This window comes from Acanthisitta chloris, unplaced genomic scaffold (assembly GCF_000695815.1).
Source record: "Acanthisitta chloris isolate BGI_N310 unplaced genomic scaffold, ASM69581v1 scaffold28450, whole genome shotgun sequence".
Lineage (NCBI taxonomy): Eukaryota > Metazoa > Chordata > Aves > Passeriformes > Acanthisittidae > Acanthisitta > Acanthisitta chloris.
In genome coordinates, this window is record NW_008650382.1 from 4339 (window position 1) to 29990 (window position 25652).

Sequence of the window (25652 nt, forward strand, 5' to 3'; positions counted from 1 at the left end):
CCAGGCAGAGCTGAGCAGATCACAGAGGATCCTGAACTCTGTCTCTGCTCTGGCAGTCAATGTTTTGTGGGCAGGAGTTTTCCCATGCCTAGGTCACAGTGCTCTCTTCTTCCAGGAAAGGAGCCATGATTAATTCAACAATCACAGCCCTTCTAACCAGACCCAACAGAGAAGGCAGCTGAGCCATGGTGAAATCAATTCCAACTGCACACAAGCCACTTCCAAAGGGCTCAGGAATAAACAGCACCACCAGTCTCAAAGCAAAGCACCTCCTCAGTGAAAAAATTTATTTAATTAAGAGAACATCTAAATCATAGTAATTTTGCTGCGACTTGGGCTTTTTCTACCCTTGCTACAACAAGAAAAACAAACCCCACAATTACAGGCAGCTTCACTTGCCTTTTCTTGACAGTCTCCTGTGGCACAATAGCCTTGGCCAACATTTCCTTGTATATGGGAGACTTTAAGTAGCGACCATAAGAGTCCTACTAGGAGAAAAGAGAGAAACTGGTAGTTATGGGCTGCAAACACCCTTATTAAAATCACCACCAAATACAGCTGCTCAGGAGCCAGGGAGGCTGGGAACTGGATAATCTCCCCCAGCAGCCCAAGGGACTTTGCATCTTTCAGGCAAATGTAGCTATTTAAACCAATACCCTTTCATCTTGGTGTAAAATTCCCAGGATTTTCCATCTCACAGTAAAGCTTCCCTGGTAAGACCCAGATCAAAAGATCTGAACAGAGCTTAGCCCAGGCCAGCAGGGTCTCACAGTCACTGCAAGGTGAGGAGCTTGTGTTTCAGGAGCCAAACTTTTCAGCAGTGGGTGAAAATCAGTCTAGTTCTGCTGCTTTCAGTGCCATGTGCATGAGCTGGTGACCAAGCTGGAATTAGAAACCAGGACTTCCAGCAGCCACCTGACTCCTACCACCTTGGGGACATACTGCCTTAGAGGGAAAGAAGCAGCAGCAAAATACAAAGGCCTGAAGCAGCACTTGCTTAACTCAGCAAATTCGAGGGATTTTTCAAACAAAGGTCCCTTGAAAGCGAGAACTGGTAGGACACAAAGGCATGGAAAGGCCCAGAGGACTGGAATTCCCCTTAGGCTTCGGAAACAAATAACAAACCTTTTTCATCAGCATGTAAATGTGGGTCTGAGCAGCATCTAGAACATAACGATGAGGGTGCTTGAGGCCTTTGACTGTGATGCCCATTGTTGTGCCATCGATGTTAATCCAGCGCCTTGCTCCTGGAGCCAGGAAGAGCCTGCGAGGAGCAATCAACAGAGCCATTAGCAACTGCAGAATTCACTGAGATTCTTGTCTGTGCATGAAAGGAAAAGTCCCTTCGGCTTCCAGCTACAATTTGCTGCCCTGATCTTGGGCAGTCAATCTCCTTTTCATCAGAGACACTCAGTCACTTCCTCTTGCACTGTGAGCACACAATATAAACGACAGTTTACCCCACAGGAAGCAAAAAGGATCTTTCCACTTTACTCGTGGCTATTCCACACTGTGACTTACATTGCAGCTAATACTGAAATACAATAATGGAGAACAGAGAGGAAAAGTACCTACACAACAAAACAACACTTCTTTCATCTCCAAAACCTCCTTTCCTAGGTGGGGACATAAGATAGCCACATCTGATGATAGCTTCCAAGGAAAAGTCTCAGGAATAAATCATTTGGAGAATGACACCATGCAGAAGGTGATGGGACTCATGTACAAACAGTTCAAGACTGCAAAATTTTCCCACTCACTTGTAAATTTCTTCTGCTTTTTCTTTGACCTTGGATTGGTCTCCATACTTGAGATCCTCACAGGCTTCCCAGAAACCCAGATTCTCTCCTGCATAACAAGGACACAGACAGCAGAGAGTGAGACTGAGGAAAACACAATCTAATTTATTAACTCCTAAACTGTATTTGTCTGTCTCCATATGTGTTGGTCCCAAATCAGTCTCTCCAATTCTTCAACCAGCTGGAAAATCCCCTTGAGACTGATAGGAGAAAAACAGCTTTCCCCTGCTCTCTGCCCACTGATACCTGTAAGAGTTTGTGAGTTCAGCCAGTTCCAGCTCGTCTGGGAGCAGCCATAGAATCATGCAATGGTTTGGAAGGGATCTTAAAGATTATCTTGCTCCATATGGGCAGGGGCATCTCCCACTAGCTCAGGTTGCTCCAATGTCTGGGAGCAGCCATAGAACCATGCAATGGTTTGGAAGGGATCTTGAAGATTATCTTGCTCCATATGGCCAGGGACATCTCCCACTAGCTCAGGTTGCTCCAAGCCCCATGTTAGGGAGATAAAACCAGACTGTGTCACTTAGTTTGAACTATGTCAAACTACATGGCATATTCTGCACAAAAACTTCAGAAGGAGAAAACAATGCATGGATCTCTGAGTCCTACACTGGGAACATCCCAGGCTGTACCGTGTGTCCTGTGCCACTAGATGGTATTGCCTGCCCTGGCTGCACAGGCACAGCCTCCAGCGACACTGACACTGCCCTACCCTGAGGACAAAGGCAGGGACACAGCAGACTCACCGCTGAACTCCTTCTTCAGGAAGAGCTGGAAGTTCTGCCGACCTTTGGGGTCTCGGATCAGCTCGTTGAAGTTGAAGGCCCATCGCTCCACTCGCATCCTGGTGGGAACTTCCACCCTGCACAGGGTGGAAACAAACAGCACTGCCAGTTCCATGTGGCCCATCTAATTAGTAGATTAATTGAAACCAAAATGCCCTTTGCTGGAATGCCAAGGGACTTCTCAGCACTCTCTGTTTTCCAGAGTGGTGTAATGAGCTCCTGAAGTCAACCCACTAAGTAAGTTGTAATTAAACAACTTGGTCCGCAGCGGGATGAGGATTTAACTGGGATTTATGCTGCTCTCAGTGACAGCTCAGCTCTGGCCTGTGGTTTGACTCAGACCCGTTCTGGAGGAGGCACTGGTTGTTGCCCAAAGCTTTGCATTCAGTGAAGGTATCCTTTGGGGATGTCTAATGGGATAGAATTACTCTAACAGGATTGCTGGTCTCAGATGAGAACCAGAAAGATGTTGTGCTTCAAACCCTGAGATGCCACTGCATAATTAGCAAATATTAACCAAAGGTAAAACCAAGGGAGACCTCAGAGAAGGGATGGATCACCAGTGTGTACCTCCAACCCAAAGTTTCCCCTAGGAAAGCAGCCTGAGGTGTGTGCAAACACCAAGGGAAGCAGCTGAACCCCAAATTGCCACATCATTGGCAGCACCTAATTAGGCAAGATTAATGCTAAACCAAGTGCTACACCTGAGCACACAACTGGTCGTATCCCATTCCTGTGCTACTAAAGGTGAACTTCTCTCATCCAATGGGAAGGTAAACCCACTCAGCAGGGACTGAGTGCATACTCCCATCATTAGTTGAGGATTTCTGCCCTGGAAGGCTCCACTTGAAGAAGACAGTGCTGGAAGTTCAGCACAGAGCACTCCTGACAGTTTCTTAGCATGGCCAGACTATGTTGGAAAGGGAACTCTTCCCTGCCCATGACCAGCAACCAGGTATCACAATGAAATCAGTGGTTCCCCTTCCTGATTTCTATCAGCATAAAGGTCAGGGTAAGCCACAAGCTGGCACAAGAACAGAAAGACATACAGCTTTGCATTGAGATCCCAGAAGTCAGGGTCATCTGTTATCCAGGGATTGCTGGGGAGGCATCCAGACAGGATAGGATCATTGGAGAGGAACTGCTCAGAGTACTTCACAAGCCTGTAACAAACCCAAGGGCAAAATATTAATTTGGAGGCAGAATTGCAGCCCCATGACAACCAAGTAACTGGTTGCACAGACTGTATATATCCTGGGAGGTGCAGCCCTATCAGCGTGGGGATCTGGAATGTGACCCCTGCCCTCCTAGAAAAACTGATTCATTAGCTCAATTTGTTCCATTCCCCAAACAGAAATCTCCTGGTTGTCTTTCAAAGCAGTGATTTTGTCAGTTCAGCTGCAAGGAGATATAAGACTCCTCCATCACCTCCTCTTCATTTCAAGGAAGTAGGACTAAGCCCCCAAATGGATTCTGTCTCCTTCTCCAGTCAAGGGCCTGATCCTGCACTACTCTGGGAGGAAAGTGCCAGAGAAGAGGAATACAAGCTCTGTGTTCACTCAGGTGGGTCTCTGCAGCTTTCCTCTGAGCCATGGGAATGCTCAAGGAGGCCTGGGAGAATGGAGTGCTGAGGGCTCAGCTTCTCCTTTCCTCCTTCACCAACCACATGGCTCATTCCTCTGCAAATGGCTCTGGGGGCTTGGCACAAAGCAAAACTGTCTCTATTCTAGCAGGAACCAGACAAACACTTGTCCTACCTTCTAACTTGGCCAGACTTATAATTACAACCGATTTCACTAATGTCCTGGAATTTTAGCTCTCTCCTCCCTTTTTCGTTCTCAAAAAAATCATTTGGTTTCTGTGTTTAAAATTCCTTCCAGGCCAAAGTGCTTTCATGTGCTCAAAGCTGGGGGTGCATTGTCCAGGGGCCTATTGCTAACAAGCACCTTGGCACAGATCCTGCAGTTATACAATGCTCCTGCACCAAGCAAACCCACAGGGCTGGCACACAAGTGCTCAATCTCATCTTCTCACTGGAAATGCCAAGGCATTTACCACCTGCATAATTCATTTCAATCCATATATTCTAATCAAGCAAATCTCAACCTGTCAACTCAGGTAACATTGCTCTTTTCTTTTGATGACTTGTGCTTTGCAGCTCCTCCTAAATCAATGCAATGCCCTGGAGTGTGCACACTATCTTGTTACTGCTCGTATCCTCATCAGTAACAATTTGATTTGGACCCAATCCTGAAGCTGAGATCCAAATTTCCTGAGGATTTTTGATCTAGGCGATAGAAGATTTGCAGCAGAAGACTAGAACTAATGAGTGAAGATCTCCATTGCCAACCCCTTAAGCACCACAACATTGCTGGAAGGTAGCCAGGTGTGCCCAGCTCCAGCTCACAGTTTGGAAAACTGAGGCAGGAAAGTTTTACGTGGCCTGGGAGTCAGTGGCAGATGGAATGAGCAGAACTGCTGGTGTCCTGCAAGCTGTGGTTCTCAGAAGAAAGACTCTTCCTCCCATGTCATTTCTCCATGACTGTCTTTTCCAGGGAACAGGACTGAGCACCTTCTGTATCTTAGATCTGCTAGGAATCTCTGGGTGGCAATGACTATGTAAACCAGGCAGGTGCTATGGGCTGCACCTCTGGTCAGCACATGAGGTTCCAGGTAAGAAATGCCTGTGGCAAACACACCAATGGGCTAATGCCAGGACTGGATGCTTTGCTCTTAACTGGCTTCATCAAAAATCTGATCAGGAAACACTCCCACTGGGAAAAGGGATTGCTAATTAGCTGCTTGGATGTTCATGGAGAGGTGTGTGTTCCTTTGTAGCACAGAATAACCAGTGACTTCCCAGCTCTGCTGCCTTCTGGTGAGCATCACCATCAAGGGAGAACAGCTGCCTTTCCAGCCTGGCCATGACCAGTCCAAGCATCTCTTGATTTCAGAGAGAATCTCAAAAGTAAGGCTGATGCTGCCCTGCAGCAAAGCTCCCAGGGAGGCTCTTCATCCTGCCTAGGATTCTGATTCCTCCTCTGCCTTTTGCCTCCTGGCCCAGATAACTCACAGCCCAGGCATCAGGGTGTGAGGCCACCACATAGATTCCTGAGTCACCAGCTGTCAGAGCAGACAGCTTCATCATCTCCTTAGCAGATAAGCACTGAAGACTAATTAATGTGTGGACAGAAGGAAATCACGACTTACCCTCCAAGAGAGACAGAAGATTTCACTCTGGTCTTCATGATGGCCTGCTGATAGTATATGATCTGAGAGGGATCAGACATGGCTATGGTTAGGAGCATGGAGATGTGAAGACATCTGAGCCTCAAATACGTCCTCTCCCAGGTAGTGACTAACTAAGCAGCCCAGGCAGGCTAACTACAGCAGGGACTGCTTCTTCTCTAATCATTGGATGTCCATGGAACCAGAGAATCCCTAAACTCTCTCAGAAAAATGCCTGTTTTCACTGAGCTTATTGCAAACATCACAAGAGCATTTTGCAATGTGCAAGTAATTAAAAAGCACTCCCCGTGCTATATAAAAATTGAATAATAGCTACCATGCTCAGCACCTACCAATGCTCTGGACGATTTAGCATGTAATTATCATTGATTCTTGGCTGTCTCTGCACTGGCGCCACTGGATGTATCTCCTGTGATTTCCCCACCACTAATTTTGATCTATTGGATTCAGCCCTGGTGTTTGTCCTTGCTTGAGCCTTCCCACCACTGGTAGAGTTCCTGGCTGCCTGCAGTGGGAGGGGGAGAGGCAGGGAATGTCCTCAAAGCACACTGACCAGAAGCTCCATGGGGCAGGGACTCTCTTTTTAACACATCTCATCCCCTGCCAAAAGGGTCTTTGAGCCCTCATGCCACACTGACATAAGGAACACATACAGGATTAACACCTAGAAGTGAAGGAAGCACCACTTACCTCTCTCCTAAAAAATTCCATAGTGTTTTTCTGCAAAATAACAAAAACCATTTAATTGGGATGGATGCTGAGGCATGGAAACCTGGTTGCAGGGCTGCCCTTGTGTAGTGCTCTCCAATTAATCCTCATTACAATTAAAATCAAACACAGCAGCTGAGCTAATCAGGGTATCATCAAAGCTAAGAGCATCCCCACACGGTAAATCGTCCCATTAGCTGTATTTACTGTTTAGCACTGCTTCTCCCATCACAGGCTGCCTGTGTGCCTTCAATTAAGGGGTTATTCTAATGCAGCTAAAATAGATTCATTTACGAGACACAGATTAGATCATTCAATATTAGCTAAAGGAGACAGGAACCAACACATTGCAAAATATAAACACCACAATTAAAAGCCTCAGAAGCAGTATCTGCTGTGCAAAGGGTGTTTACGTTGTGATTTGAATAACTCAGACTATGTTACATGTCATCCACAAATGAGCAAGCAATTGAAGGCAAGAAATTAACTGCAGGGTGTTTATTCACACGGCTTCCTTTGAAGCACAGTTACTTTGTGTGAAATAAACTGGAGAAGGGAGAAGGAAAGACAAGCTAAGGCAGGGATGCTCCCAGCAAGCCTTGAAAGGCTCAGGCAGGGTTTCAGTTCTTCAGCTCATGTTTTAGCCAAGACCTGCAGCCCAGAGTACTTCTATCAAGCTGATCCCATGGCAGGCAGAGGTCTGCAGAGTGCCTTGGTGAAGTGCAGTTTGTGAGTGATGGGGGATGAAGCATCTGGTACCTAATGCCACAGACAGCTTGCTTCTCCCCTCATGTCCCCAGAGAACCTGCACCCTGAGCTGCTCCAGTTTTGGGAAGGGCAAGATGCTCTCCTAGGGCTGCTTAGTGAGGGGATCATCATGGTGCAGATCTGCTTTTACATTTAATCAGCATCACTAGTCCTGCTCAGGAGGGAGAAACTATTCTTTACAGGGGAGAAAAATAGGCATTTTGCTGAAACTTGCTTGGTTTTTGAGAGGACACACTCACCATTTCAGCAGCAGGAGCCAGAAAGGCAGCACATCAGCCAATCTCTGCAGTGCTGCCATGGAGCCAACCCATCTGCCCCTAACACAGACCCAGCCTGGCCAGTGGAGCACTAACAGAATTCCTCACAGTGGTATTGTGAGCAGAGGAAGATTTTCCTGCTGGAAATAGCATAACTAGCTCTGAATGACAGCAGCACACATCATCTCAGTGGGGACAGACAGGATGGCAAACCTCCCTTGCCAATTCACAGGCTCCTGGGATACCTTATAAATGATGGAGGACACTTAACTAAGGAGCAGTATAAGTGATGGAGGACACTTAACTAAGGAGCAGCTTTTCACCCTTTCTCTGCTCTTAGCTGCAGCCCTGATACCAGGCAGCTCCCACAGACACCATTTCTCCCTCCATTTCTACAGAGTCATTGTTGTTTCACACAGACTGTAGAAATGGAAGGGAAAAACATCACCTGCTTGTGCAGAGAAATTTGCTGCATTTACTGTCCTAGAAGTGTCCTCTTCAAAGACCTTTGTTTCTGTGCCAGCCCAGCTGTCTCCTGCACAACAGGAGTTCACTATCTCCTTGGGGAACCCAAGATATAAACCAAACCTCATCAGATTTACAAGTGCCAGCTGAACACTTCCATTTGGGGGAACTTAAGTGAGGTTAGGGCATTGAGTTTAACCTGTTAAAATCATTAGATGGTTTTAAAAAACCCTATTTTCTTCCACTTTTTTGTCAAATGGGACCTCAGCCAGGCCTGGTGATGTGGGGGGAGGAGAGGTGGGTGCTGGCATAGTGGCTTGAAGGCAGCTCACGTGGGAGTAAAGTTGTGTTATCTTCTAGAGGGGTCTGAGAGGCAGCACACCACACACACACGAGACAAACAGCTGTGGGAAAGAGAAAAAGAACACAGTAAGTTTAGTGTTACATAGGAAAGGAAAGGCATGAATTAAAATGCCATCACAATAGAAAAATTATATGTGGGGAGTAAAAAAATCAAAGCTAATGCCATGTCTGCAAACAAAGGAAAGATCTGATTCTTTTTTAAGTGCACCCCACACCAAGGGTCCCATCCTGCCACAGCCTGAGTCTGGTGGTCAGCCCATGAGAGAGCTGGTCCTGGAAAAATCAGGGGGGCTTTGGTGGGGTGCTCCAGGTGAGGAGGGGATTGGCCAAGGCATGAGAGGGGCTGAGCATCACTGAGCACATGCTGCACTGCAGTGGAGCCAACGGGGAGCACAGTGCTCAACACCCTATGAGGCTGCAGGTGCTGGCTGTGCTCAGCCCTTTCCAGTTCTCAAATCTGGAAAACTGGGAAGAATCTCAGCTATTTCACCTCAGAGCTGCACATAATTTAATTTCCCTTTCTCCTACAGTGCTCCCACAACCAGTTTGCAGCTTCACTGCTGCTCCCAGTGACCCTGAATACTCTCTGGGTCCTGTTGAGCACTGCCAGTTGTCCCCACCACCCTACCCATCCTTACACCCTGCTGCAGACTGCAGTGGTGCCAAAGTGCCCTGTACCACCCACCCACTCTCCCTCATCTGGAAGGAAATCATATTTGGAACAAAAGAGTCATTTCTTATAATGAGATTAATTTTGCAATGCCCTTAACGAGTGACTTTATCGCAATTAGTGCGGATCAGCTCCCCAGCCCTGAGGGCTTCACATCAAAATGGCAATTAGGGACAGACCTCTGTCTGTCTCAGGCAAGTGCCATGAGCTGTGGCACATCCTCCTCCCCAAGACACACTGTGGCACTTGGACACCCTGCCCAGCCTCGTCACACTCCATGGCACCCCCAGGCACAAAGCTGCAGAGCTCAGCTGGGAGCCAGCCAGGACCTGCTCCAGAGCCTGTGTGTGGAGCTGAGCCACAAGGTTGAGGCCACAAGCTCCTACAAGATCCAGGACATCTCTAATTTCCACCTGTTTGCATGGACCTCCTCTGCTCCCAGTGTGGGTCTTCCCAACCACGTTGGGGAGATGATGGTCATTAGGATTTTGCCTGTCTGGCCACTATTCCCTGTTTGCAGAGGCCATAAACAGCTCTGAGGTGTATGCCCAGATGGAGTTTGGAGTGAACAAGCACAGGCCATGGTTATCCAGAGCTCATTTTGGCCCAGGGCACTGCAGATCCTGCCTGCACTCTGCCCCAAGTGCTGTGGTGCTCCATGGAGCTTGGGAAGCTGCAAGGCTGATCCCAAGGATCCTGCACAGGGCACCAGCCACTGAGCAAGGGGCAGAGCCAGCTCAGCCTTTCTCTAGAGCTCACTGTGGGCACTGCCTCCCTGGCACTGCAAACTGCACCCTGGCATAGGCACAGCTGCTTCTGCACACACCAGCACCTCTCCTCGGGGGCAGCTGTGGCCTTTCCCTGCATGCAGCCAGCTGAGATCCCACATTCCAGAGGCAAATCATGAGTCTGGCACAAGGTCACCTCAACACACATCTCCACTGAGCTGGTGCATCCAGCCCAACAGCTGGAAACCAGATCTCTGACAGTCCATGGGCCCAGTTTCCTCCAAATGGCTGGTTTTCCCCTCTCTTGTTTATCTGCTCCTGACCCTGCTCTCTCCAAAGATGTGATGATGCAGCAGAACTTTGTCAGGCAAACTGACAGGGACTTTTGAAATTAAAGCCAGCAATGACTACAACGATCTGTGGCTGATTTGCTGTGTACAAGTCAGTGCATTTCATCCCATAGCCCTTGAATCCAGCACAGCGATTTTTGGGGAAGCCAAGGCACCTTTCAGAAAGACTCTGTGGTTACAGGAGACAAAGCTGAGCGTGTACCTGCAGGGTACACAGTTGCCTGGTAACTCTCTAAGCAGCAGCAAGGCTCAGTCATGAGCCTGAGACCTGGGGAACAAAGGGCTAAAACATCCCTTAATTATCTTTTCAATGGATAGTTCCTTCTGCTTTACTCCTCCTGCCCAGCTACAACTCTGAACTCATTATAACCACAAGGGATGGGTCAGTAATAAAAGTTCCCTTCAAAGGAGTTCAAGCACCTGTTTATTCCCAGAGGACTCAGTCAGGGAGGGAGCAGCCCAAAGGGTCTGATCAAGTGAGAGATGCTCATACCAATATCAGCTTCAAAGAAGTCATTCTGATGTCAGAAATTAATTACCACTGGGAATATTTTCTTTCTCAGCTGTGAAGATAAAAACCAACTAACTGGCCAACAACGGGAAGGTGGATTGAGGGGGAACAGAGACACAAATCACACAAATGGGTGCTGGATTCATGCACTCATTTTCTGCTATGTCAGAGCCAGAGCTTGAGCCTACAGAAAATACCAATAAAACTGTGCACTGCCTTTAGCAGGGGTAAGCAACAGCCAACAAAGCACAGACCAGCTGAGCATTTACCTGCAGAGCTTGGCCCATCCTTTCTGCTCACCAAAGGGTATTGAGCCACAAATGTTTGTGAGAGCAGCCTGAAGAAGTTAAAACCCAAACCTGCTAGTCCAGATGGAACTCCAATAGGCTTTTGCCTATCTCAGGTATTGTCAAGTGCTCTTTCAAAAGCAAAAGGAGGAGCAAGAAGAACTTTCCTTCTCCAGCTCAGCCTCAGAGAGGAAGCACAGCTCAGAGAACAGCTTAGAGGAGGAGGGCAGTGAAGTCATCCAAAGCTGTTCCAGGGTGGGAACTGAACAGAGATCCCTCAGCTCACTTCCTCTGTGCTACCAAGCAGCTGGCAAATGGCTAAGGGCTTTTAGACCATTTGCAAACCTAAAATCCTTTCCATGTCAGCTGTAAAACCAAGTGAGAAGTTGGCTCACTCCTCTTTCTATCCCTCTCCCTTTCCACCACTCCTTTTCTCTTAAAAAAAATAAATAAAAAGGCTTTCAGCAGCTGCTACTTAGAGCAAGAAAAAATAAAATACATCCCAACCCTACACTTTGCTCCTTTGCAGTCTCTATAGCAACAGAACACAGCTGGCCAAAGCAATTACCCTGCCTCTGGCTGCTGAGATGTTTAAAGGCTGTTACAAAACCGGGAAGTTGTGGGAATACCGTGAGTGTGATCACAGGAACATTTGCGTTTAATTGCTGAGAGATGCTTTGACTTTGCTCCCAAATGAACACCGTTAAGTGCACAATTCCAGAATCACTTCAAAGAGCTGAAGGAGAAAGGCACGAGCAGCTTCAGCTCCTCATCCACTGACTGCATCTGTCTTATTGTGGACCCTGAACCAGTCCACCCAGTTACAGCCTCCAGTCTCAGTTCTTTAATTACTCTCCTTTAAGTCTACAAGAGGCATTTTTTGCTACATTTTGTGCCTCCTATCCACCACACCAACTTCATCTTCTTGCCAAACATTTGGAGGTATTCTGTCATTTTATTTTAAACCTGGATCTTTCCACTGATCCTTCACACCTCACAACCCCACACAGTTCATATAAAAAGGCAGCAATGAGCATCTGGAGGTAGAGGATTCCTTAATTCAGTTTCACTAGCAAAGAAAAGATGTCCTGTAGCCAAGAACTCACACTAACTGGTGTGGCAAGAAAGCTGATAAAGTATTTTCAAGTCAGAAGAAGCTGCCAAAGGCTATTTTGAGGGCCCCAACTCCCAGATGAGAGAGCTGCAATCTCTGACCTGTTTGGCTGTTACAGCTGAGCTGACACACTCATCCCGTGATGCCCAAAAAATGACAATCCCAGGGACACTGAGTCCTCCCAAACAAATTCAGAAGGTGTGAAATAAAATCTATCTCACCTGGTTTACCTTATTTTCATTGGGATCAGTTACACGGTCTAATCCATACTCTAGGACGTCCAGCATACCTGGCTGTGAGGAACAACACCAATAGCTCTGTAACTTGTTTGGTTTAAAGGATGGGGATCACACAAATGCACAAGGAGACCCCCAAGCCCCCACTGCCAGCAGCTCCTGGCCAGCACTGCCCCCCTGAATCTGGGAGTGCTCCTGGCTGCAGCACCCATGCTCAGAGAGACCTCCCTCCCTTGCACCTTTGAGAGTAGCCAAGGAGGAAGGTGGTGGGACTCAGGGCAGGCCTGGGCTGACCCCTTCCCTGGCCCACAGCCCATGGCTGTGCCCTTAGCACACAGGAGTTTGTCTCAGGTGGCTGCAGGGAGGGCACCACCGAGTCACTAAAGTCACACACTGTCATGCTGTACTCACAGGAGTTCTGTTCACAAGCCAATATGCTCTCTCTTGGCAGTCCAGGGCATACCTGTCCTCCTTCTTCCTCTCCTTCCCTGCCCTGCAAAGCCAAGAACAGGAGAATCCATGAATTTTACCCTCCTCAAATCAGTGGGAGGAGAAACAAGGCACACCTCCAGCCTCCCTTGCCCCATGGGTCACAGCCTGATGCTCTGGTACAGCCTCCTGACCACATCTTGCCTCAGCTAATTCTGGGCTGCAGATCATCTTCACATGGCCACACATGACTCTGGGTTTTGAGAACTCATCATCTTTCTGAGCTGAGCTGGGAGCAGACACATCCCCTTTTGATCAGACAGGCAGCCCTTTGGTAGCCTTACACTGACAACTCTCTACTTGCTGTCAGTGCTGCTGCCTCGTGTTTAGCCATCTCCAATGTCCCTGGGCAGAACCTGAGGACTGCCATGCAGAGAGACATCCTGACCATGTTCCATCTCTGTCTCACAGCAAAGAGGGGGCATTTCTCACAGAAATTATTTGGAAATCGTACCAAGGACTGTTCCCAGGCACTAAACCCCAAATCACCTCTAAAATTAAACAGAGGAGGCACTAGCATGGTTTGGGTTTGCACCAACTAATTCTTTCCCAGAAAAGTCCTGGGCACAGTTTGGGACTTAGCATGGGGAAGGGAACATTCCCAAGAGGCTGTTTGCATGTGGCCTCCCTGCTGTGGTTAACAGGGTGGATGCAGGCTGCTCTACACCAGTCTGCCCCAGCAGCATCATCAAACAGCCTCAGACGAGTTTAATCTACTAGTTCAGACACAGACTTGGTATCTAATTCTCAAACTGTATTTGGCATCTCTTAGCCCAAGTCTGACCTCAATTTACAAGAACAACAGTCTCGTGTCTAATGAGACAGTTATCTGATGAGCTGGATTCCCAGGACTTGGCTGCCATCCCAGGGAAGGCAGAGGCTGCTGAGCACCAGAGGCAGTGCCTACACGCTGGGAGGTAAAAGAAGGTAAAAGGAATCTCCAGAAGTAGATTGGAGAAGAGAAGACTGCATGGAGACCTCAGAGCAACTTCTCACTACCTACAGGGTCTACAAGGGAGCTTAGAGGGACTCTGTGTTAGGAACTACAGTGATAGGACAAGGGGTAATGGGTTCAAACTGAAGAAGGGAAAGTCTAAGTTAAATGTGAGGAAAAAGCTTTTTTCCTGTGTGAGTGGTAAGACACTGGAACAGGTTGCCCAGGGACGTGGTGGCTGCCCCAACCCTGGCAGTGTTCAAGGCCAGGCTGGATGAGCCTTGAGCTTCACCTCACCTGATCTAGTGAGGATTGATCAGGGAGCCACATCAGGTGCAAAACCCAAACCTCCCCTACAACTCATTTCAGAGCTGCAGTTGTATTTTAAAGTGTGATTTAACTGTGTACCAAGACAGCAAAGCTCTGCTCCTCATACCCTCCCCAATGATGCAAACAAGGGAACACAAGTCAACTCACTTATACTGCTCCTTGGCCTGCATAATAATAAAATCCCACTTGTAGTTTATTTTCTGATTGAGCATGTTGTAATGTTCCTGGAATAAAAATAAAACAGCAGTTAGTGTGAAAATTCTGGGCAGGGCACTCCCATGCTAGGGTTTTCTTGACTCTCTGTAGCTCAACGAGGTCAGGCTGGCAACTGAGCCAAGAAATTTGGATTGTTCTGAATGTAATTACAAGAATTGCAACAGTTCAAAAACACCACTGCAAGGAAAGCAATTACCCCTGTGAAAATTATAATTGGCTTCAGAGTATTTTTCTGTACTGGTCATTTTTTTCACTTGCAAAATTCTGCCTTTTGCCACTGCTGGAGTTATACCTCATGGCATTGAAGAGGTGATTTTTTGCCATGCCCCATTCATTAGCGACAGAGGAGCTGAAGCAAAGGAAGAGCTTCTAATGAAGCAAGTGCAGCATCTCCTCACCTTCTCATATTCTTCTAAAACCCCTTTCCTCTTAATGTTCTTCTTTGCCAGATAAATTGCTGTGGAGGGAGAAGCAAATAAACAGTCAGACTTAGACCAACAAGTCCAAGAATAATAAAGAGTTTACCCACACCACAAACACAGGAGTCTTTGTTACAATATCTTCCCAGGCATGAGCTAAAGGCTCACTGAAGAAAAACAGCCTTGGTGCTTTCCCTTTGTCACTGATGCCCAGGCTGGGAGCAGCCAGGCAGAGTGGGTGGCATGTGCCTCCTGCCAGCAGTCATCCCTCCTTTGGGCACTCAGCCAGGGCTTCATGGATCAAGGGATACTGGACCAACTCTTTTAGATGGTGAGGTTCTTCAGAGTGACCTCCAAGCTTTCTGAACACAGGCCAGTGTTTTGCTCAAGTTCTAATACAAACATTCCAGTCTAAAATGGGCTTTTTTTGATTTCCCCATAAGATCTACAGCATGATGCAGATCAAAGCCACAAAGGACAATCTGGGTATAAACAAATCAGCCTGTGAACTGCACAGCCCAAAGGAGCAAACCAAGCTGATCAGCCCATGACCACCTCTACAAATAAAAAAACACCATAAAGGCAACAAAAGATTTATATGGAAAGAGCCATCAGAATATACTGGAAGCCACTGTGCATTCTATGCAGACAGAACCTTCTCTGAATGCAGGACTTGATCCAAATCTACAGGAAGACAGTCTTGGGATCAGATCCAGGAACACACTTAACTACTCGAGGATATCTAATCTTGTGTTTAAAGTCTTCTCTCCCCAACAAGGTAATTCAGATGTGTTCCTGTCTGACAGATCTTGGTGAAACACAAGAGCTTAAGCATTTTATCTGATCAAGGCCACCACAAAATGGTCACACCCTCAGTTCACCATTACTGAGAATGATTCACAAAACAGCACAAAAAAAACCTGCAAGGGCTGATCATTGCATGTGGAGACACAGGACAAGGACATGAAGAGCAAAGAGGTGCAGGACTGTGTGCACAAACCCAGGGGCTTGGCCTACACCTCCCCAGCACCTGCAGGGCTGTCACTTACCATAGTCTGTGTCATCAGCAGGCCAGCCCTGCACGGGCCAGAAATAGGGAGTCTGCAGAGAAATAAGCATCTTGTTAGTGCACAGAGGTGTTGAACTCATGCCAAGAGGCACCTGGCACTACCCACACCAGAGGGAGGAAAGTTCTCCTGTCAGGATAACAAGATCTTGAAGCCTTGAGCAACCTGACCTGGAGAGGAGGTGTCCCTGCCCATGGCAGGGGTGGGTTGGGACTAGGTGATCTGTAAGGTCCGTTCCAACTCCTGAATTCTATGATTCTCCTCTGTTGTCCTGACTGAGATGCTGCAGCCTGGTTTGGCACCATGTGGGCACCAGACTCCAAATACCAATGAGGGCACCTTAATTCCCCATTCTAGTGGAAACAGTCCAAACATGAACATTGATAACATCCTGTTTTTACTGTGCTTTTTGGATATGCATTATTCAGTGTCCCCAGATCATTCTATTTCCAACCAGCAATTCCATTTGCTACTTTAAGACTGGAAGGGAACCCACATTTAGAAGAAAGAACAGCTATTTTTAAGTTGAACAAGTAATTTAGTAGAAGAAACTATCACAGTTTCCCTGTAAACTGCAATCTGAGGCTTCTCTGTGGGTCCTTTCCTCCTGCACACTGAATGACTGCACAGCCACACAGTATTGACTCACAATTACAGCTCCTGGGGAACTGAGGAAGAAGTTTTCCCTGTGAGGGTGGTGAGACAGTGGCACAGGTTGCCCAGGGAGGCTGTGGCTGCCCCAACCCTGGCAGTGTTCACAGCCAGGTTGGCTAAAGCCTTGAGCAACCTGCTCTGGTGGGAGGTGTCCCTGCCCAGGGCAGGAGGTTGGCACTGGATGATCTCTAAGCTCCATTCCAATCCCTGAACACACTATGATCTACCCCAGGTGCCTGTTTGTAATAAAAACTAGTGCTGAACTCCTTCACAATGGCTTTAGAGAAGCTGTAACTCACCTGAAACCTGTACAGGCTGCCATCTGCCTTCAGGGTGAGGTTCTTTGGCTCCTGGAGAGGGTAGATGTATCCATATTTGACAAACAGGTCTCCCAGGTGGAGAGCCTCTGAAAAGGGAGAAGGCAGATGTTTTGATTGCACAGAAACACTGCACTGGAATTAAAACTGAGCTCCTATGTGGGAGAGAAGAATTCATCTAAAAGGTTTTGTCTATGGAAACTTGAAAGTTTTATAACTGGCAGCTGAAAAAGCCTCAATTTTCACATTTTCACCCACCTTCCGCAGTGATCTGCAAGCGCTGAAGAATCCACTGCACTATGTCATTACCTGCAAAGCAAAGAAAATGTCAGGTGCTTGAAATCAGGAGGGCCAAAACCCATGGGTGAAAATGAGACCTCTGCAGTCCTCACCCCTCAATGTGCACTGGATCCCACCAAGGGCACAGACCCCTTTTAGCAAACGTGCTTTCAAATGCACCACACAAGGAAGCAGAGATAAAATGCCCTGTGGGTCTCTCACTGACCATGCTGTCACTCAGGTTTTCTACTGACCAAACCAGCATAAGCCCCTGGCAGAGAGAGCCTGAGGCAGGCAGCAACCTTGGGATGGCACAGTGAGAGTGTGCACAAGCACACGTGGCTTGAGCAACACCTGAATCAGCATCAGTGGCTTAGAAAGGGCTTAAGCAACACAACAGCTTTCACATCCAGGAAAGGTGAAGTGCCTTAAACAATGCAACAGCCTTCACACCCAGAGAAAGTGAAGTGCCTCTCATTTTGTACCACCTTCCCTTGAAAGATTCACTGCAAAGAGCCTCCAGGCTCACAGAGCACAGCCCTGTCTCAGTTTTAGTAGAGGAGCACCTTAAGAGACAGAAGGGATGTCCAAATCTCAGATCCAAGCTGCAGTAGTGACAGGACTTACAAAGGGAGACAAGATTTCTGCATTCACACACGTTATCTCTGCCAGTTCTCTTGTTGGGGTGTGACCAGTCATACCCATAGTCAGCATAAACCTCCAGGAGCTTGAGTTTTATGTTCTGGGGGGCAAATTTCATGAACCTCCTTCCATTTGAGGAGGGCAGAAATGCACTCATTCACTGATCAATCAGTGGTCTTTTCCTCCAGACCTCTCCTAGGATTGCAGACTGAGGTGTTGACCTTTCTTGACATTGCAGTGATGACTTAACTTTCTAATAGGGGCTCAGAGCTCTTATCCTACTGCCTGCTTCCTGAAATAGATGAAATTAAAGGATTATCTCATCACTCATTTCTAGACAGCTCTCTTGGTAAGCACTTTCCCCCAAAGGTGCTCATTTAGCACTGAGGTTTATTTGTGAGCCATTTTACTGACTTGGACTGAATTTAACCACTTAGCTTCCTGCATGTAAAGAGCCAAACTCTCTCCAGTGGGTCTGTGCCCACAGCTCTGAAATCTTACCACGCTCTCACTGAACATGAATCAGTCTCTCTTGCAACACCCAGAAGCCAATTGGTATCTGTGCAACTCGTGCAGCACTAAAAATATCAGTTTAGAGAGTGATGACCACCACGCAACAGGACTGGAACTCACTTGCCTCTCACAAGTTGATGAGAATTTATGACTTATGCAAGAGGGAACTTGCAGCAATTCTAGTTAAGGAACCAGAGTAAAGCAGACAGCACGCAAAGAGGATGAGTGCTAAGGGGCATTGTCCCTCCACATCAGCTAGCCATGACTTTTAGGAAGTGGTATTTGACACTGGGCAGACATCAAGAGAAGTTCTTCTTCCCCTGCACTTAATCTAGGTGGGACATCATCTTCAGCACACTGTTCTGCAGTGCTGCCTTAACTATTCCCTGACAGCTCCAGGAGACCAGGCCAGCTCCTCTGCAGATGCAAAGCCTCCACCAAATTCAGCTGCATAATAGCTATGTAAGCCAGGATGTGGTTTGCACTGCAATGCATGGAGGCTGCTGCTGAGAACAAACTGCAGATGTGTCCGAGTTCTCCTTACCCTTTCACTGACTGACTCTACCCATGGGCAAGCAACTTCATCTCAGTGCCTCTGCAACCACATTTTTAATAAAAATTGGGGCAAACAACACATGGGGCCTAGCAGGGTTTGCAAACACAGTGGGGAAAGTCTTCTGAGCTGCCTGGAGCAAACTTGCTGGTTTCAGTGGGAGTTTTTGTTCTGAATTTCAAAGTGCTGAAGAAAGACCAAAGCAGGAGGAGGAAACTTTGGTAGAGTGTGTGTGAATATTTATAGTGGAGGATTCCTCACAAGAGCTTTTGTGGAGGCTTGGAGAACAGGGAAGCAGAGGTACTGATAGTGCCTTGTGAAAGGAGTAGCAGGCACAAGGAGGCTGTGATAAGAGCTGCCTGTAATGCTGTATGTGACAGCACAGCTCCTCTCTGCTGCTTCTTCAACCTCCTTGAGGGAGGAAAAGCCATCATTTAGAGGCAGAGAAGTGGGCTGAATATTTTGTTCTTTTCCTGCCTACTGAAGAAAAATTCTTATTAACAGTAAACATTAAAAGAGAGACTAATTGTTTACGGCTCATTTCTGAAGTATCATCTTTCAGTCTGCCTCCAGGCTGCTTATTTCAATCAGATTTTAATATCTGTCTTTATTTGTGATCCAGCCTCACTGGGAACACGACAAGTCTGGAGGCTGCAGCATGTACTCACCTCTCTGCAAGGTCACTGGAGTTAACCCCCCATGAGACAGCTGAAAATGTGTGGTTATCAATCTTTGTGCCTCAGATTCAAAGAGTAGGAATGAAGTGAGACACGAGTGAAAAAAAGAGCAGGGACAAAGGATGTACAGGAAGTATTTATTGGGAGCACCAGCTCCAGCATGCAGCCAGGCAGTGCCAACCCTGGGGCAGCTGTGGGGTCCACACACAGCTTTTCTCTGCTGAACTTCCTCGGCCCAGCCCCTTCCCCCAGGGAAGCTCTTACCTGTCACAGCATGTGGGATGTTGGCCACCATCACTGTCTGTGTCTGTGTCTTGATGCCTGTCTCTGGATTCTGCATCTCCATGCACCAGCTCCAGCATGCAGCCAGGCAGTGCCAACCCTGGGGCAGCTGTGGGGTCCACACACAGCTTTTCTCTGCTGAACTTCCTCGGCCCAGCCCCTTCCCCCAGGGAAGCTCTTACCTGTCACAGCATGTGGGATGTTGGCCACCATCACTGTCTGTGTCTGTGTCTTGATGCCTGTCTCTGGATTCTGCATCTCCATCATCAGTGCTTCAATCTGCAAAGCATGGGATGGGATGGATTACAGCAGTGGGCAGAGGGAGCCCCAGGACCACTGCAGCATTCCAGAGGGTGGGCAGTGGTATGCCACAGGAATGGATGCAATGGCCACAGCCCCTTCCAAATCTCCCCTGGCCACCTCCAACCCATGTCTGCTGTCACACTGACTCACTGTGTCACTCCCACTGATCACACACGCAGGGTTAGCAGACAAGGACAGGATGTAACCACTCCATGAGAGCTGAGCTAAGGATAAATAAATAAATAAACTCTCTGCTACCCATAAATGTTCTTCTCTGGCTCAGTGAGCTGTTTGCTGGGGCAGTTAGAAAGAAAAAGGGGGAGGAAGTAAAATCTGTGTTCCTATTGCACAAATCCCCCAGCTGTGCACAGACTTATAGATATTGCACAATGCACCAAGAAAATAAGCAATATTTTGGCTGGAAACCAAACAGCAAAGGTTCTGTTTCTGGTCTGCAGATAATCACCAGGCAGGACTTCAGAAGAGCAAGAGGAGAAGCTCATTGCTTTGCTCTGAGGATGAGCAAGAAGCTCAAATTCAGGGGGGATGAGAATGGCCTGTCCTTTGAGACAGCACAGCCACCACCAGAGCCAAGGCTTTGGAAAGCTGTCCAGGGAGTGATTCCAGTGGGGACCAAGATTTCCATGTGGGAGGGCAGGCTGTAAACACAGACTAGAGCCCAGCTCACAGGGAGGAGGTATACAGGAAGGTGTCAGTCCCTCCAGGGATGGGGCAGAGACACCATCCAGAGCAACATCCTCCTCTCTGGCAGCATCTCCTGCCTGTGATTCCTGGGGGATGCTGATGACTCGTTTTTAACAGATCATGTTACAGAGGATGAACCTCACCCTTGAGGCCAGACCGGGTTCCCAATTATCTTTAATTTTTTTTAAAAGATAAAGATTTTCAAAGGTAGTTTCTTCCTCTTCCACTTGACTTCCTGCTAGCACCATCCCAAAAGCACAAGGGGCTCTGATTGCACTTGGAATCCTCCACTCAGGTGGGGCACACTTCTCATCTCCTCACTTGAGATTGTTGTAGTGCCCTGAGAGCACTGGCTTTAAGGATGATTCTCATCTTTGTGTCTTTTGCTTCCAGAGATATTAAATCAAAACTGGTCCAAAAGGACCAATTTGGCCTCTCCACACATTCATTTTGGGCAAGGCTGTAGCTGTTTAACTAGGAATAGAGGATTTAACGAGTGTGACTTGATGACACTCACACAAAATGAAGGGCATTGTCTTCACAGGCACCACAGTGACTTTGGTCCCTAGTCCTGCCAAGTTCAGTGAGGATTTAAGCTGTAGTGACAGAATGCACACTGGGCTTGTCAGTAAAACTGGATTTTCCACTGATTTTAAAGGCAGTGACTAATTAATACTAAACCAGAGAAGCCTGGTAAAAATTCACACAAATATTTGTATAAATACTTACATAAAATATTAAAAAATGGCAAAGACCCAAAGTGATGGAGCATGAAGACTTTTTTTAGACCTTTTAAGAGAACCCACAATTTCAGCCTCAGCCAGTTCAAGGCTGTGCATGGGGAGATGTCTGTGTGGGATGAGATGAGGCAGGATGGTCCAGCAAGCAGGACACTAACTTAGGAAACTTGGATTCAGTTCCCTCCAAACAAACACAGGTATTTTGGGAAGTCATTCACCCCCTGTGACTGCACACCTGCCCCACAGAGAACATCTCTTCAGTACATGGATACAGGGGGAAAACACAACCCTGCTTATCCCACTGCACCCAGTGCCATGACCACCCAGCAGGTCCCACCAAGCTCAGGCAGGAATTATTCCCTGCAAGTGGCACAGTACATCCTCCTCCAGCAAGGAGCTGCTGCTCCTCCCTGGTGGGCTTGAGAGACAGGTCTTTCACCAGCTGAGAGCAGGGAATTGGCTCAGAAACCCACACAGTCTCCCAGCACAGCATGTTCCCTTCCTTCAACCACGTTCATACCCTGCCATGCTCCCACCTGCCATTGGAGAAATGATAAATACAAAAAAGAAACATGTGAGATGAGTGGTAGAGCTGCTGTTGGGGGGTGCCTGATGCTCTGGCTGCAAACCATCCAATTTCCTCATCAAAACTCAGCCTGTCTCTTCCTCTTCTCCTAAGGGAACACTGATCAGGAGCTGCTATCAGCACCAGCCTGCAGGCAACAGGCCAGGAGGGTGGTTAAAGCACAGCAGGGAAGTTTCCTTGCTTTGCTAAGGGCTCTAGTACACTTTGTCATGCTTTTGGCCAGGAAAGGGCTGTCTGGTTTGAATTTTACAGAGCAAGAAGCCACTTCCTGATGCTGTCTGATGGGTGGAGATGCACACAGAGGTAAGTATCAGGACTGCTAAAAGAGCCAGACTCAGGGGTGAGCTCACCTCAAGCACTGAGCCACCATGAGGTATGAGCCCCATGGAAGATGTCCTTTCAGATCAGCTGGAATCTCTGCCACAGAGAAGATAACAGGGAAACTGTCTGTCCCCCACCAGACTGCACAAAGTCATGAGGTTCACAATGCAAAGCAAAACTCAAACTCACATATGGTAAGAAAAAAACATGACTGCATCTCAGGAGCACATAGGAAGGCCTGGGGAGGGGCAAATGATCTGCAAGTGATGGGGTGCCCATGGTTCTGGAGAAGAAGGAAGGCTCCAGCATGGATGTTCTTCCCCAAGGGGGCAGATGACCACGGATAGACTGGTTGGGTGATTACCCTGGGTGTGTTTCCCATCCCTGCTTCCCTGAGCTTTACCCTTTGAGCACCCACCAGCTTCCCAGGGTCAGGGCATCTGCAGTACAGAAGCATCATCCAGGTGCTGTGACTCTGACATGCAACAGCAAAACACTTTCAAGGTGAGGAGTTCAGCCCCTCTCAGCATCAACCCAGACATACTTGCTTCAGATGTAAGGAAGATCAGTTTTCCCAGCAGGCTGCAGCTCCCAGCTGAGTGCCCACTCCTGCTGCTATAATTAAACATCTCCATCATGAGTATTTGCCTGGTTCTAGCCCCCCTCACTGCCTGCTACTATTTGCAAAGATCAGCCCTCCCTGCTCTGATTTCCAAGGCAGCAATACAATCCTTCATCCCAACTTTGGCCTTTGAAGGCTCACTCAGTTTTTTTCTAGGGCTACAACTACCAATCCTGCTTTGCACAATGATGGATGATCAGAAAAAAAAATGAAGAAATGGAAAAAAAAATTGATCATTAACTACCTAAAAAAATCCTGCTTTTCTGAATTAAAGCTGAGAGGAGGAGGCCTGTTCCCACCTAGTGATCCCACAGCCAAAGGAAGTAGATCTGTGAATGGAGAGGGCAGGGCTGTAGCTGGCTCTCACCAGGACTTGCAGCACGTCATGCTTAGTGTAGTGCTCCACAGAAAGGTGTAGCACAGATATCTCCCCACTTGGGACAGGGAAAGGGAGGATGGGATGAGGCTGAACTCGGCTAAGCATCAATTGCAGCCATGTCCAAGGCCTCACTTAAACAGAGAGCTCCTTCCAGCAAAAGCACAATTTGGATGCTCACACACCCGGGGAAATGCCCAGGCAGATAAGGGCCAAGAGCTGCTGGAAGGCAAGCCCAGAGAAACAAAGCCAGGTTGGAAAAGCCCCCAGTCATGCTGCAGACTCCTCCACGGTTCCTCCCTGGTTGCCATGCTGCTTTGGGAAAAGCCATCAGGAACCAGAGTAAGGAGGAGGCAGAGGAAAAAGGCAAGCAGCATCCATCATCCCTACCCACAAGGTATGAGTCATGATGCAGCTCGTGTAGCACAGCAAGGAAAAATACACAGCCCAGCAGCCACTGAAGAGCACAGCCCTGCCTGGTGCTGCCTTTGTCTTTGCCAACTGATGCCCAACAGAGACCAGACTCTGGTTGCTAGGGCAGGCACAGGCATCAAGAGCTTGGGCTCTTTCAAGTTCTCCCAGCATCCAGTCAAAATCCATTTCAGAGGCTTCTGTCCTGTCCTGACAGACTTTGTGCCAATACTCTTCCTACCAAGATGGTTTGTGGGGGGGAATAAAACAACCTAAGTGTTAGCATGAGTATTTGCTGGAGCAAACCCATGCCACAGCATGTGTCAGCTGGTGGCAGAGCGTGAGCACAGGCTTAAGCAATTAAGAAAGCCTCTCCCTGGGATTTTAGCTCCTCGTGGATCTAAGCCTGTAAGGTGCTCACTGGATGCATGTTGAGCATCCTCAGCTCCCACCACAGCAACCAGTGAAGGTGCTCAGTGTTTCTGGGCAGCTCTGAGGATGTGGCTGTCTGTACACAGACCACACTGCCATGGAACAGCTTCACACATGGCTTCCCTGAGGTCTGGAAAAAACACAGGAGGAATGAAAGCAGAGATGAGAGCCAAGGCCTTTCTGCTGACCATCCTTTCCTACTGCTAACAGGTCTCAGACTTGCAAAGCAGAGGGACTACTCAACCTCCCTCCCTGCTCAGAGTGGGAGTGGTGCACACTCCCTAACAGCAATTCCCTGTGTTGTGACAGATCTTCCCATCTGAGGAACTCGCAGCACTTTGCAAAGACTGCTGCAGTCCTACAGAGCAGCTGCAGCACAGCTGCTGGCAGTTGTTTTCTGCAAGCACACAGCTTCTCTCTGCACCCCCACAAGCAACTCCACGGAGTATTACTCAGTGCAGGATTTGGCCCAGAGTATTTCCCTTGGCAGGGCTCCCCAGACTAATTTACCCTGCAAGACACAGCACCAAAGAAAATACCTTCTTTCTAGCATAAAAAGCACAATGCTTGCACTGCCAGGCTCACACCTTAGCACTGAATAGCCCCAAACTTCACTCCCTTTACCCCAGGAATCCTCCTTAGGTCGTGGGCATTGAGGAGAGCTAACTACCATTCAAATAGCAACTCGTTGGCTGTACTTGTCACTGGAAATTCAGTTAATTCCACTCAACAGGATAAGCCACAGGCAGGACAAGTGGGTAGGAGAAAAGCTAGCTTAACACTCTGCTTTTTTAAATCTGCAGATACCAATTACACTACAACTGGCTCTGCTTTTGAATGAATGCTACTGGGGAAAAAAAAAACACAACACCAAATGCTTTACAAAATTACACATCACACCCAAACGCGTGGGCATGCGTCTTCCCACTCCTTCAGCTGCTTCTGGTCACAAATACACTCGTTTCTGGAAAAGTGGAAGCAGGCAGAGAGCAGAGAGCTGCCTGTAATACATCCTCTGAAAGCAAACATCAGCTGAAACACTGAGAATATACACACACAGGACCAACTGGCACAGAGCTGAGCACCACAGGTGATGTGTTTTCCCGTGGGAAACAACACAATTTTGAGAATCTTCGGGGAAAATACAGGAGAGGGAGAAAACATGTCAGGAGAATCATTCAGCCGAGGCTAAGCTACAAAAACACACGAAATTACACTCAATTTCTCCAACACTTCAGCACACACCACCCCCCGGGGGACCAGCTGCGACCCACGGGGCTCTGCAACAGGTCATAGTCCCAAACTCCCAGGGATGGAGTTATCACCCCTCGGACCCCACACCTGCCGGGGAAACCGCGACCGAGCAGGATGCTGTGAATAAACACAGGCCACCCCGCCCAAAGCACCGGGGTGGTCTGCATCGCAGAATTATTTATGTCAGATTTTCTTTTAGGCCAGAACCGTGCTCACCTTTTTGAGGAAAGCCATCCG

General features: G+C 47.9%; 1 protein-coding gene across 1 annotated transcript in view; it reads right to left on the reverse strand.

The window, feature by feature from the left end:
• The window catches only part of RGS9 (regulator of G-protein signaling 9), a 26683-nt gene extending 1034 nt beyond the window's left edge, over positions 1-25649 (reverse strand). The window contains exons 1-16 of the mRNA XM_009084907.1: positions 25632-25649; positions 19848-19944; positions 16978-17028; positions 16702-16808; positions 15731-15782; positions 14661-14719; positions 14194-14270; positions 12705-12786; positions 12288-12350; positions 6527-6556; positions 5798-5859; positions 3637-3750; positions 2549-2664; positions 1761-1848; positions 1126-1264; positions 400-485 (exon numbers count right to left, since the gene is read on the reverse strand). Of these exons, the coding sequence (XP_009083155.1) occupies positions 400-485; positions 1126-1264; positions 1761-1848; positions 2549-2664; positions 3637-3750; positions 5798-5859; positions 6527-6556; positions 12288-12350; positions 12705-12786; positions 14194-14270; positions 14661-14719; positions 15731-15782; positions 16702-16808; positions 16978-17028; positions 19848-19944; positions 25632-25649 (1241 nt within the window). The remainder of the gene's footprint in view (positions 1-399; positions 486-1125; positions 1265-1760; positions 1849-2548; positions 2665-3636; positions 3751-5797; positions 5860-6526; positions 6557-12287; positions 12351-12704; positions 12787-14193; positions 14271-14660; positions 14720-15730; positions 15783-16701; positions 16809-16977; positions 17029-19847; positions 19945-25631) is intronic.
• Between the last annotated feature and the right edge of the window lie 3 nt (positions 25650-25652).